General features: G+C 33.0%; 1 protein-coding gene across 9 annotated transcripts in view; it reads right to left on the bottom strand.

Moving 5' to 3' along the window:
- Window positions 1-15,205, bottom strand: part of HECTD1 (HECT domain E3 ubiquitin protein ligase 1) — a 91,137-nt gene that overhangs the window by 22,305 nt on the left and 53,627 nt on the right. For 4 of the 9 annotated variants that reach the window (XM_082383998.1, XM_082384002.1, XM_082383999.1 and 1 more), the window contains exons 16-25: window positions 13,068-13,202; window positions 12,363-12,509; window positions 11,177-11,271; window positions 8,809-8,914; window positions 6,992-7,126; window positions 6,292-6,431; window positions 5,672-5,995; window positions 4,549-4,715; window positions 4,283-4,459; window positions 435-1,271 (exon numbers count right to left, since the gene is read on the bottom strand). In XM_082383998.1, the coding sequence (XP_082240124.1) occupies window positions 435-1,271; window positions 4,283-4,459; window positions 4,549-4,715; window positions 5,672-5,995; window positions 6,292-6,431; window positions 6,992-7,126; window positions 8,809-8,914; window positions 11,177-11,271; window positions 12,363-12,509; window positions 13,068-13,202 (2,263 nt within the window). The remainder of the gene's footprint in view (window positions 1-434; window positions 1,272-4,282; window positions 4,460-4,548; window positions 4,716-5,671; window positions 5,996-6,291; window positions 6,432-6,991; window positions 7,127-8,808; window positions 8,915-11,176; window positions 11,272-12,362; window positions 12,510-13,067; window positions 13,203-15,205) is intronic. The other 5 variants (XM_082384000.1, XM_082384004.1, XM_082384001.1 and 2 more) reach the window with 2 other exon arrangements.

Genomic DNA, 15,205 nt, shown 5'->3' with positions numbered 1-15,205 from the left:
TCCAAGGGAATAACTTTGACCCATTGGTAGCTTTAATTAGAATTAAAAACTTTCAGAAGCTAATATCAATTCAGGACCTAAGTAAAAGCTATGCCAGTATTACGCTCTGGTTTCAATTGACTTTGATGATATTTAATAGTCATCTATTTCCTCTTGCAACTGTACTTAACAATTTATCACAGAGGAGTGAAAAACAGAAGTGTGTTATTATTTAGAATAAGAGGTTCTTTATCACACCTGATCAGAATTCTTAAAATATCACAATTCTATAGAACTTAACCTCATATTCCTGAAGTGCTAAATTTGACACAGTTGTATCTCACATGGTTAATGATCTAGTTAAAGACTGAAGCCAGAATCCACTTGAACAGATCCTACTTTGCATCCCTCAGAGTGGAAAAAGCATTGGGTTCCATAAGGAAAAGCTCACTTACTTGCTGTGCTCATCACATTCCTCCCCAAAGTATTAGTGTTGTTATCACTGCTGCTTCGGCTTAGATTCATGTTGTTCGTGGCATTAGTCCGTGCTATGTTTGCCACTCTCCTTACAAAACTCTCCAAGCTAGATGTTTCTCTTGAGGACAGGTTAGGAACACTTGCACTAGAGCTCATAGGGGCCCCAGCAGCTAACAAAGAACTCACTGACAGTCTGTTACTTGCTGAAGAGCTAAGGGGCCGTTGTGAAGCTGCTTCTTTATTAGTTAACTCAGATACTGAACTAACATCAGGAGAACTAACACTAACAATTCCCATGGATATTGCACTAGACTCCCCAGGAGCACGAACAGAACTATCAGGGCCTAACTTTCTTTCAGCATTTTCACTTCCCATTTCCGTTGTTAAGGTGCTGGTACTTGCACTGGAAGATGACCCTACTTCTGTTTGAGGGACGTTTTCAGCAGATGAAAGAACAACAATTGGTTCATGGACATCAGCTCCTGAAACTATACTGTGTTCCATTACAATTTCTGATCTCCGTTCCGTTTTGGTCGAACCCAAGCTGATGTCGCTGCTACTGGCCACGCTACACACAGAACTGCTGCTTCCTTTTCTACTTGAGGAGCCTGCAGCAGCAGATGTCTTGTCTGGACAGTTGTTTTTCACCAAGCTGCTCCATGATTGCGTTGTGCCTGAAACAGTGGATGAAACAGGTTTGGGTGATGCCACTGTATCAGGGTCGTACCCTGGTGCAAGCTTGAGGTCAAATTTTCCTTCTGCGCCCATACGGTAAGAGTTTGAGCCACCAGCATCCCAGGTGACATCAATCCAGCCTGGAAAGGGACAGGAGTTTGTAAGACCCAGCAGAAAGCAGATAGGAGCGTGTCAGACAGTAGCTCCACAATATGGGATCAGCTTTTCATCAGTGCTGCACTTCTCTGAATTTCTAGTCATCTAAGGTCTGCTAACTAAAACTAAATCCTTCCTTCTACTTCTCTTATTTCTGAACTGTTTTTTCTGGTGATACTTAATGTAAGGGTCATGTTTACATCTATTGGGGTATCTTTTAAGGGGAAGAACTGTTAAAAATTGTAAAAAGACTGATAAAAATGGTAAAATATTGCAACTTCAGCAAGTATAGATGAAATCTAAGTAAAAGCTTTTTCAGTTGCTAAATATGATTATGTGGTCAAATGTTATTTATAGAAAAAAGTGCTGGCTTAACCATTAATTTCTAAGTTTGGGCTAAATCCTATAATTGACAGACAAAATATTCATATATCACTGTAGAAATTCTAGGTCACTATAGTTCAAATAACACTAAGTTAGCATTTCGGTTGTGTTCTCAAAGTTCAGTGGTTATTTGGTTCTCTTATGATTAAGTTTAATAAATTTGAATAAGCGCAGAAAATTCTAAAACCAAAATTTTAAAAGTATGCTAGGCTCTTTTATTAGATAGAACCTATATGATAAAGCTAATAACGTGAAGAGAACTAATGAGCATAACAATATTAAATCTATATTTACTTATGCTTGGAAAATGATACTTATTCTTTTTTAAAAATGGTAATTTACTTCCAAAAACAAAACAAATTGCCTATTAGAAAGAAAATTAATAGAAATTTTACAATCTTATTTTAGTGCTATAAGCTAACTACTTCAGAGGAAGAAAAAACACATAAAAATATTTATTTTTGTAAAGTGCTAAGTCTTTATAAAGTTTAAATAAAAGTACTTTACCCATACACACATATTCCCATGCATGTGCACACGCACACACACACATGCCAAGTTCATATATGTTTACGATGAGGCTCAGAGGGGTTTAAGTAATACTGAATTACCTGTGGGCATTATCTGCATACAAGTTGTTTGAGAGGAAACTGACTGCCCCAAATCTACATAATCTAGTTTAGATGACATTTCAATTGCCTCAATTTATTCTGTATGCTGAAATAACCTCTGAAGAACCAACATTTAACTATCTCTTCTGCAACATGGAAAAGCGTGAGAAAAGGAAAAGTTCAAAAACATATCCCAATCCCAAATAAAAATTACATTTGTATTGTATTAACTGGTCCCAAAATATACTGATAACTTATTGCATAGTACTTATCAAAATCTGTAACTGTAAATTTATCTGTTTTACCCAGAAAGCATGGGGTCATACTTTTTTGTTGACCATTGTGCATCTGAAGTCTAACAAAGTACCTTTACATAGTAGGCACTCATATTTGTGGAATAAATTAAAAAATGGATATTCCTACCAACACAAAGATTCTTTAGAAAGGAAAGAGATTTAATTGATATAGCATAGAAAAATAACTCAAAAATGTAAACCATTCATATTATGCTTGAGAATGTGTTTAAACTGATCACTCAGAAAGGGTACATACACACTATCCGTAAGTGTAAAGATACAAAACTCTGAACTCCTCGTATACTCAAAAGATAAAAAGATAGAATTAGTAATAACTAGCCATTATTAGAAATGGTTAGCTTAAGTATTTGAAAGCTAAGAACCCTCTATGGCATAAGGGTTTTAAGGTATGACTTCGCTACATTTGTCAAATCAGTAAAATAAGCCTTTCTTACATGCTAAATTCTGAAATTAAAATTCCAGTTGCTTCACTTGACTCCCGCCCAAAAAAAATACACTGTATTCACATATCTCTAACTAGCTCACACACTTAAAAGTCAAATAATTTAGGGGGAATAGACTGTTAACTAAGTATCATTAAGATGCCTAAAAACAAGAACATTGGAAATTTCTGAGTTGAATGGGACTATTATTATTCAGCTATTATTTTTTTTTATGAATTTTGGCAGCTATGTACATGCTCACTCACTATAAACCTGCTATCATGACAGTGATCTGCAATTAGTGTATGACTATACAGAAATGCATTTAGTAATGTAATTTAAGGAACAGAATCTTAAGCGTAATAAAACCAAAAATAGTTTAAGTAAATAAATGCCTTTATCACATAGTTAAGATATCAAATGTTAGTCATTCTCCTAAGCATTGTCACTTTTATTATGTCTCTTTCAATATTTGGTGTAAGTTGAGAATATGAACATTTTACTCTTCTTTTTTTTTTTAATGCTAGGCAAAATTCATAAGAACCCACTACTGGTTAGGCAAATTACCCACTAATAAGTGAGTCTTTTAAGTTATAAGAAAAAAACCTAGCCAGTATAGTTGCTTCTGGGAGTTAACAGCAATTTAAGTGGGTATGGACTTCCTTAAAATCTACAGAATCAAAAGTTAAAAATGAACTTGATTTTAAACAATAACCCTTACCCCAAAGAAAAACTGGTAGACTGAGAAACATTGTGAAATATCTTATAATTAACTAATAAATGAAAAGGCTACAATTTTTGTTCTATGCTTTACTGAAAAATATTTAACTATAAATGTTAATGCTTTTTCTTCTATGTGACTCATAATTGAACAAAAAATTCTGCCTTGATTCTTGTCAAGCCAACAAGATAAAGAAAAGCATAAGAAATTAAGATAAAAATCAATGGAAACTTATGAATAATAAACTAAAAAAAACACAAAAACAGCAGAAAATGTGTCTTTAGGGTATTCACCTTATACTAGCTTATTAATTACTTCAAAATATTAGCAATAAGTTTTGAGTCAAAACCTAAGAATTTAAAATTTTTCCTATTTCTAAATAAATGATTTTTCCCACTTTTAACATAAAACCAATAAATCAGTTCTACTTAGTCCTGGAACATTTATTCAATTTATAAATTACCCCAAAGTAACAAAAGAAAAATATTTTGTTATTTAAATACTTGATTTCTACACTACAAATGCTAAGCACCTACTCACCATTATGCAGTTCTCCTGTGACGGTGCCTTCTCCCTGTGGGCTGCCATCCTGATCCCGCCATTTCCAATCAAGGCCTCTGATCACACGAGCCCCTGGAACCATGTACTTCAGTACCTGGGAGCGTACTAGACGTCTCTGTCTTCTAAGGTTAGCTTCTGCTTCCTTAGCTGCTTTTCCTGTAAGGTAGAAATTAGAGAAATATAAACAAAGTCGCTTTTTATAAATATAATTGTTTTAGTAAGTTAGAAAAACCTACTCTCTTTACCTAGCTGATCTTCACATACTCCATTTACAGTGCCATAAAGTTCAAATCCAGATAGTGAGAGATAATGGGTTTGGCCACTTGCATTCTTCCCCATCTGTTTAATTCTCACATGTCGCCACCCTTGTTTCTCATCCTTCGGTGGATCAAGAGGCCAGGTGGCTGTTGACCTGTGAATGTGTTAGGGAAAATATTATGTAATGTTTTAAACATATGAAAAAGATGTTTAAGGTGGTGAAGATTTTGTTACATGATAGAAAACTATATGAAAAGTAAACTAACTTTCATGTTCAGTCAACAGTTTGTTACACAAGAATCAAGAAATCAAAGGAGAAAAATAGCAGTAAGGAAAATAAATTAAAAATGAAATGTGTAAATGCATATTATTAATTTGACTCATAACACTTAATGACTTATGAATAATAAAATCCAAAGAAATAAGATAAGAAATTTTATGAATAACAATGTTTTTATGATGAAAAACATTTTTAAATTTTTGCAAAATTTTAAATGATATACTAAAATATCAACTTTAAAGCTTGAAAATATTACCTATTAATCCTAATGTTAAGAAGCTCCTTCCATACTACATCACATACAGAAAAGTAATTTAACTCTACACTCTACTCCTCAAAATGTGCCACAATGTACAATTAAACTTTATTAGAACTAAATTTTTTAGAAATATAATGCTGACTTTTTGTCCTTAAAAAATATATATATGATCAATATATAAAATTTAGGAAAACAGATACATAAAATAAGAAAAATCAATAGTCACTGTTAATTTGTCAAACATTCACATATACTGTGAATAAAGGGAGTTTAGTAAAAGTTAACTCCATTTTTTTTTGGTTTTTATCAGTGTGCTATATATACATACATACAGCTATATATCAACTTCTTTTTAAATAAGTAAGCTCAGCTTCTAATGTTTAAAGCATTTGATGGTTTTGATAAAGTCAGTATTTCAAAGTTTTAATACCTAAATTACAGAATCAAGTGATATTTTTAGAAAATCTTGTTTCAGTATCTTACAAAAAAGAGAGCTCTAGGAGGATACAGTTATAAAAATAAACAAAGCTCTTTACTGAGTTTTCCAATTTACAAAGACTCCTCAACTAACCCTGGTTCATTGAGACTGCAGTCATCAACATGGGTATACAAAGAAGTCCAGTTCTGTCCATCTTTGGATACCTGGAAAACCCAATTTCTCAGTGCAGACCTTCCATAACCACGAGCATGACGCAGTGTATATGCTGATGGTACCACCCAGAGACCCAGATCTATGGCAAACCAGGCATTCTTATCATCATTGCTATGACAATTTAAAGCTGAATTTTCACGACTTAATATGTCTTCTAAGCGGCCATAAGGTAGATTTCTTCCTTCTGATGATGTTACTACTACAAGTCCATAAGCAGCTGGATTAACCCATTCATATGCAGTTCTACACAAAAACAAAGAAAATACTCTTAAGCAGTGTTAACAGTTAACACTATTAAAATAACTGCATTTGCTCAGACTAGCTTTTTTCCATATAAAATTATATTTATTAAGAAAACTTCTACATTTAACAATTTAGGTATTTTTTTCTTCATAAAAAGTAATTTGGATGGTCTTAAATTTAACCTAAAAGACGAAATTCCTAAAACTGCAGGATACTCAGAGTGGTTAATTTTATTCTACTACCTAGAATTCTTTTTCCAGGTGAATGTTTTCAACCTACATTAAATAATGACTTACTTGGCATTTGTCCCAATCCAGTAAATGATTCCATTTTCATCAAAATCATGCTGGTGCCGAAATATAAAATTTTGGCCTTCTCTTAATTTTCGAACAAAAACAAATGAAGATCGGTCAAAATCATACCACTGCTTTGCTACCTAACCAAAGAAAATATGGAAGACACCTTAATTATGATATTTTGAAATGCACTGCCCATTTGGTTCCTATCCCTTTAACGTGAATTATTTTATAATCAATATTCATTTAAGAATATTTGAAAAAGAAAAAAAACCCCAGAAAATTCCATAATCATAGCACCCCACTATTAATATCAGAGAGTATTTCTTTAGTTTATTATTTCAACAGATAGAATAAAACAAAGTCTTGATCAAACTTTACAAAAACATTTTTCTCTTATCAGTCTGTATATATTATGATAGCTATATAATATTCAAATTAATGGAAGTAATTACCAACTCGATATTCCTTTATTGATTAGCATTAAGGTTTTGTTCACTATTTGAGTATTACAAATAACTATAATAGACATCTTTATGAAGAAACCATTTAGAGTGTATAAAGATTATTTTCTAAAATGGAATTACTAGGTCAAACTCTATTACTGTAACTCTGGAAAAATACTTCTCAAACCACTTTTCTAAAGGCCTAAACCACAGCAAAGAATGCTTATTTCACCATGCCCTTGCCAGAAACTCACCATTTTTAAGAGATACTGTTCTAGAGATTCAACTGTAGCTAAGGGTTCCATCTTCAACATCCTGCCGGTCCTGTCTATCAATGCAGTTTCACCAGGTGCACGTTCCAACCGAAATCTTAATCTTCTTGTAAGTATCTACACAGAAATGGTCAAAATGCTTCAGAAAATATTCTGCTTTTTTCTTAGAAGTTTGAAAATGAAAAATGTTACATAACACAGCAATTGAGATTTATAAAGTATAACCATAAAGGAAGGATCAATGTCTGTTTTCTATTAAATGTCTTTTTTTTTAAAGAGGTCCACTGAATAATATTTTCAAGAAAGAAACAAAGTTTACTTAGAATTTCTAAACAACTTCAAACATACATGGTTTAAATAAATTATAAAACACTTAACAGAAATATTACAACCCCTAACTGATAACTTGCAATTTTCCAAGTAAGTTATAAAAAGTAGCTAATTAACTTATGCTTTTAAAGCTAGAATATATTAAATAATCTATGGCTAATAAACTTAAAAAAATACAAGACAGCTTCCAATCCAATATGCTTTAGTAAATAAAACAAGTATGTGCTTCATTTCTGTATAAATCTTAACTAATTCCTACAGACACATAATTAAATATTTACATGTACATTTGGAAAGCATTTCAGACTGCAAAATTACCAGGGGGCACATTCCCAGCCTTCCTATCTTTGTATCTTGCACAGTCTCCTAAAATGAGATACATATAATAAAAGATGTTGGTGCTCCTAGGACTGTAAAAGTATAAGCAGGGCAATTTCCAGTCTTTGAGACCTATTTCTACCTCATTCATCTATCAAGGATAAAACCTTTAAAAGGATAGACCAAAAAATCCCCTTGTTCCTCTATATTATTCTGTCTGAAGTAAAGCACAAAGTAGACCTCTACATCTTGTTTAATATATACATCATATCAGATATACTAATCATACTGTAACTCTATGAACAAGCTTTCTAGTCTGGGAGTCTAGTTGGCTTTGGTAACACTACTGGGTTCTTGGAGGTATGGTAAGTTTCTTGCCTTGAGTAGGCACTGTTATTGCAAATAGTTTTAGTCACTTATTAAAGGTCATATTTAAAAGAAACTATTTGATACAGTGGAATAAATGCAGGATAGATCAAATAAAGGCAAGATTCAAGGCCAAAGAACATGCTAGAAAATACTGAAGTAACCTACAGAAGATGTGATAAAGATCTGGTTTGGAATATTAGCAGTAAGAATTATTTGTTTTGTCTGTTAATATCTGGATACTAGCTGCTAACAAAAGAATAATTTAATGAATTAATAAGAATGTCAACCAAGTGACATTCAGGAAGAAAACAGGTTTTTTATAAAACCATGTGATAATGACAGATTTCAAAAATTAATAGAAATAGCTAAGGAAGGCCATCTGGTTCTAAACAATGACATACAGAAAGCAAGAAAAAAAAACCGTGCCTAAAATATTTTCACATTTTCTCATATGTTGAGATACAGAGACGAAGGGACTTAACTCATAATTCTAGAACAGAAGGACTCTCTTTTCTGCTTTCCCACTGATAAAGTGTCTTTCGCCAAATATGACCTACCAAATATGATTTAAAACCTAAAATAAACATTAAAATACCAATACATTCAAGAGTCATTAAAAAGAACAATCAAATGTCATTAAAGGTTAAAGTCTTCAATGATTAAGCACAATCGTTTTTTAATAAAATATAAAAGTTTTTTGGTTTTGTTTTTTTAAAGAAAACTGTCTAAGCCTGCTCCTAAATGCATTCAGCAATAATAGCAACTGCATCTTCCATGGTTACCTGGAGGTTATAAGTGGATCCTGGTGTATCATACAAATGGAGAGGTAGACGTTCAATAGATTCTAGTACAGCTATTAACTTTCGGATTAATGCAACAGCTGGTCGACTAGGAAAGAAAAATAATTGTTAAGAGCTTTTATATAAGTTCATGCTAAAGTTCATAAAGAAACTGTAATAACCAACCTCATACAGACCCCCTACTTTCTTTATTAATGCAAAGAGAAGTTTAATTTTGTATTAGACTACATATGAGTAAGCAAAAATAATCTTATAACTCAGTTTCTTCACTTAATATTTCATTTTTCTTATGAAATGTTCATCAACTGCATTCAAAGTAATGTATAATTTAACATGTAATTTATTTTTTAAAGTTTAAACTATTTTATTATATAATATTTGATACATATAAAAGAATATATAAAGCAGCAGAGTTTTGAAAATGACAGTACTGTTGGCAAGGCAACACTGGTATAATATTTCTGGAAAACAACATGACAATTTACATCAAAAACCTTTAAAACATCATCAATAACTCAGTAATACAATTTAAAGGAATTTATGTAAAAAGATGTTTCCACCAAGACACTTAAATTTTAGTATTAGTAATAATTTGCAAACAGCCAATATGTTTAATAGACTGTTTCAATAAATTATTATACATCCATATATGTAATATGCACTCATTTAAAATGGTATTTAAAATTAATGGAATTAATTGAATTTCGTTTATTATTTTAAAAATTCAATCACATTCAAAAGCAATAAAATAGTAAAATGCACCTTCATCAACTCATGACCCAGCTTCAACAATTACCTACTAACAGCCAATTGATTTCTATCTGTATCCCCACCCATTTCTCTCCTTCCTATATATTTCAAAGAAAATGCCAGGGGACTTCCCTGGTGGTGCAGTGGTTAAGAATCTGCCTGCCAACGCAGGGGGCACGGGTTCAAGTCCTGGTCCCGGAAGATCCCACATGCTGCGGAGCAACTAAGCCTATGCTCCACATTTACTGAGCCTGTGCTCTAGAGCCCACGAGCCACAACTACTGAAGCCCATGCACCTAGAGCCCATGCTCCGCAACAAGAGAAGCCACTGCAATGAGAAGCCCGTGCACCACAACGAAGAGTAGCCCCCGCTCACTGCAACTACAGAAAGCCCAGGGGCAGCAACAAAGACCCAACACGGCCAAATAAATAAATAAATAAATTTTAAAAAAAAGAAAATGCCAAATAACATATCATTTCACCCAGAAATACTCTGGGTATGTACCCCTACAAAAGAATTCTTAAAAAATAAAATCATATCATTGCTACACCTAAAAGGTAATGAACAATTACTACTTAATATCAACAAATATTTAATCAGTGTTCAAATTTCCAGTTGTATCTTAAAGATTATCTAATTTAAAATAAGTGGTCAGGGCTTCCCTGGTGGCGCAGTGGTTAAGAATCCACCTGCCAATGCAGGGGACACGGGTTCGAGCCCTGGTCCGGGAAGATCCCACATGCTGCGGAGCAACTAAGCCCGTGTGCCACAACTACTGAGCCTGCGCTCTAGAGCCTGTGAACCACAACTACTGAGCCCGCGTGCCACAATTACGGAAGCCCGCACACCTAGAACCCGTGCTTCGCAACAAGAGAAGCCACCGCAATGAGAAGCCAGCGCACTGCAATGAAGAGTAGCCCCCACTCGCCGCAACTGGAGAAAGCCCGCGTGCAGCACCGAAGACCCAACGCAGCCAAAAATAAAATAAATTAAAACAAAAGTAAAAAATTAAAATAAATAAATAAATAAAATAAAATAAGTGGTCAGTTGCATTCACAGCAGACATGTAATCTTCCTTTTATTCCATTAGATTAAAAAATACTTTAAAAATCTTTCCTTTTTTATCTGTTTATAATATAAGCTACTTTTGTACTGAATAAAAAAGTTCCGGGCTTCCCTGGTGGCACAGTGATTGAGAATCTGCCTGCCAATGCAGGGGACATGGGTTCGAGCCCTGGTCTGGGAAGATCCCACATGCCGCGGAGCAACTAGGCCCGTGAGCCACAATTACTGAGCCTGCGCGTCTGGAGCCTGTGCTCCGCAACAAGAGAGGCCGCGATGATGAGAGGCCCGTGCACCATGATGAAGAGTAGCCCCCACTTGCCGCAACTGGAGAAGGCCCTCGCACAGAAACGAAGACCCAACACAGCCATAAGTAAATAAATAAGAATGCGTAGTGACACCATGATATCTTAAAAAAAAAAAAAAAAAAGTTCCTACTTTGTGTATAAACACTATACTACTAGGCTCTATTTTAAAGGAAAGCTATCAACTTGCAAACACTGCAAACATCAAATTAAAAGAAATTTGGGGATTTACCTTTCATCATCTTCATTTTCACTAAAGGCTGTTTTAAAAACATTTATTCTTTCTACCAGCTGACTACAATCTTGCTTCATATCTAAATCCATGCTCTAAAAAAAAAAAAGGAAAAACAAAGTTTTAAGGCTGTTACTGAAATTTATCAAAACACATTCTGCAAGATGAATATAAATATATTACAAAATTATCAATACAATATAAGTGAAATCATTATTTTCTTTCAATTAAAATTCTTTTCATTATATGACTAGTAGATCATGGCTAATATCTTCAGTGTTATAATGGAGTGGCAATTATTCTCCTTTTCTCAAACTGTAGTGGTATGCAAGGTAATTTCAGATTATTTATGAACATTTTGCATTTTAACAGTACTATTTACATTAATTAATATTAGAAAAAATATGACTGGTATATCAAAACAATCATTTCATAGATACTACTAAGTGATATAAAGTGATGCTATATCAATATAATTTTAATAAATGAGAATAAATGCAAATGGTAAAAATAATGAAGGAAACACTAGACTGCAGTTAAAGTACAATGATTAAGATCAAGAAATTAAAATGGCAAATAGAACTAAAATGGGGAGAAAACCTTCACTTTTTATAATTTATTCTGTTAGAATTCATTAAATGTAAGTGTGTGTGTGGGTGTACATATATACGCACCTTTCATTAAAATAAAGGAAAAAATTTTATCACAATAAAGAGATAGTAATGCAGACTAAATTGAAGAGAAATATAAGGTTATTAGCAAATACTTGTCAAATATTCACATAAACTTCCTAAATTGCCAATGCTCATAAATTAATTTTATGCAAATATTTTAGGTATTTAAAAAGGCCTATAGACTAACTCCATTTTATGTTAAGTTACGAGGAAATCACAGCAGTGAATAATGTTAAATCTTAGGCTACTACAAGCAAGTGTTTTGTTCAAACAAATCTTGAACAAATTATAATCAGGTAACCAAAACAATCTAAATAAACTCAATTATTTAATTCAACTGGCTCAAACTAATGATAAAACTTGAAAGGCTGGAAAAATTATAAATGTTAACATTTACTACTCAGTTTTTAATACATCTTGACAAAAACAAAGTAAATCTCACTCTGTCAAAGTGTAGTTAAAAATATTTTTTTTAACTATATACCTCATTCTGTACTACTTCATAAACTTACATTATTTAAAACAGTAAGAAGCGCTTGCACCAAGCCACTACTGCACATTTCATATGGTGAAATTGTGTTTTCATCCTTCAAAAGTACAATTAGATTTTCTAAAGCTGTCTTCATTAAATCTCTCCAAGTGTTCTCACTCTCAATACACTAAAAGAAACAAAAATTTTTTTAATTGAAGACAATCGAAAAAACAAACAGGTCTTAACATACTTAATTTATCAGAGCATCAATTACCATGAAAATAAATTAGATACTAAATTAGATTAAGAAATTCAAATTATTAATGCAAATTATCTCTACCAGGCCTGGTAAACTCTTTTGTAAAGGGCCGACTGTAAATATTTTAGGCTTCACAGGCCACATCACACATCTTGGTCACACCTGTTTAAGTCTGCCATTGTAGCCACTAAAGCAGTCACGGACAGTATGTAAATAAATGAGCATGGCTGTGAGCAATAACACTACTATGGACACTGACTTTACACATGCATATAATTTTCAGGTATCATGAAATATTATTCTTACTTTTGATTTGTGTTCAACCATTTAGAAATGTAAAAACCCTTCTTATCTCACAAAACCATACAAAATTTAGCCCATGGGTGATAATTTGCTGACCCCTAATCAATACCCAGAATATAAAGGATAAAGGGAAAAAACTAAACCAAGATCACTGTGTGTCATAAAATCTAGAGGCTAACGTACTTGTCTATTTGTATGAAGTTCCCAAGATGACTCTAACTGAGTTGCTATGTTTCTGAGTGTTACCACTACTCCACGAGGCATGCTTTCAACAGCTTTAAAGTGGTCATCATATAAATCTCGAGCCATGGTTCGTACCTACCAAAATAAAAATAGTAAATGTGAATTTTTATTATAATTAATAATTTTACCAAATCTTGCTTTTAAATATATACATGCAACCTTTAGAATTAAGATGTTTGTGCCAGTATCAAGTTCCAAAAAATGTTACTACTTCTATTCATATACATCAAGAAGTTCGCATGGTTGAAAAACTACTCTAGCAGATTTTAGCAATGTCAAATCAAATAACTTATAATTTTAATTTTTAAACTTTGTATTCATATACCAAATAGGAGCTTATTTCATTTAAATCAAATTAAACCTATAAAAAGGTAACTTTGCTCTTTTTAATAAAAGTAACCTGTTTTATGGTGAACCAATTAGAAAATACAAATAAGCAAAAAAAAAAAAAAGACAGAAAGAAAGAAAGAAAAAAGAAGGAAAAAGAAAGAAATAAAGAAAATTAAGCCATTTATAATTCCATCAACTGAAGTTGAACCTTTTAACAGTCTGGGGGGTACTTTATTATGTCTTTTTTCTATTTATATTATTCACACAAAGTATATAGGATGCTCACGTATTTATACATTTCATCAAGAGAAAGAATGACTGTATTATCAGTTTGGGCACTAATTACCTCTCATTTAAGTTCAATTAATGTTATTTGAGAGAGCAACCCACACATGTCCATGGCTTGGGTCTGATGAAATTTAGTACGTAACATTCTTTAAAATATATGCTTAAATAATGTAAATTTAAGATTTATGTGATTTCATTTAAATCACAAGCATAGCTCTAATGTAACAGAGAAAATTTCATTCCCTAAATGAATTAATAGTACCATCCCATTCTATTTTAGTGTGCCTTTCAGAATTAAAAGATAAGCAAGTTCTAGATATCAGACAACACTGAAGAAACTATTCCTTTATAAACAATATTAAGAAATAAAAACAGGTTAAAACTAATAGTTAAAATTATTTTTACCTAAAATTACTATATGTTGATATATACTGCTTTCATACGCAAAAGAATAGCCACATGATCTCTGATTTACTACTGATTTCAAGGATCTGAATCAATAATCAAATTTTTTTTAAGGAAATGAAACTACAGGACTGAGACTATATCCTCCTTGATTTACTTTTCTTTTGTACTGTAAAAGTTCAGTTCCCTGTGAGTTAATCTAGATTTGTTGGTTAATACAACATCAGTTATTCCAAAAAACTCCTGAGAAAGCTGACCGGTAGCTTTATAAAGAATTACAGCTGAGCCTCATTATTTGAGAATTTAATATTTGTGAAATCAACTAGTCACTAAAATTCATTTGTAATCCACAAATCAATACTTGCAGCACTTTTCACAGTCATTTTTCGGCAAGCACAGTGCAGCAAAAACTTTAAAAATGTGACCAGAGGGCTTCCCTGGTGGCGCAGTGGTTAAGAATCTGCCTGCCAATGCAGGGGACACGGGTTCGAGCCCTGGTCTGGGAAGATCCCACATGCCGCGGAGCAACTAGGCCCGTGAGCCGCAACTACTGAGCCTGCGCGTCTGGAGCCTGTGCTCCGCAACAAGACAGACTGCGATAATGAGAGGCCCGCGCACCGCGATGAAGAGTGGCCCCCGCTCGCCGCAACTGGAGAAAGCCCTCGCACAGAAATGAAGACCCAACACAGCCAAAAATAAATAAATAAATAAATAAATTTATTTAAAAAAAAAAAAAAAAAATGTGACCAGAGCCTCACAGGAACCTAAACCTGTATTTCTCCAAGAAGCAATGGTTCAGTATTCATGGCAATTTTATAGAACACAACTATCATGAAAATGAAAACTGTATTTAGTTCAAATTCCTTTTACCATCTAATGGCTACCTTCAATTGAGATATTTCTTCCTCAAATGCCCTTAAGATATCCTGAATTGGAAAAAAAACCTCTGGCTTCACACTCTTTTTTGAAAAACACAGAAGCAATCATGGAATAATATATAGCTATAGAGGTAATATATATTTTTTATTTATTTATTTTTGGCTGTGTTGGGTCTT

Source organism: Balaenoptera borealis (assembly GCF_965194805.1).
Source record: "Balaenoptera borealis genome assembly, chromosome: 3".
NCBI classification, from domain to species: Eukaryota; Metazoa; Chordata; class Mammalia; order Artiodactyla; family Balaenopteridae; genus Balaenoptera; species Balaenoptera borealis.
Note: the sequence above shows the minus strand (reverse complement) of the source record. Positions and strands in the feature narration are given on the sequence as shown.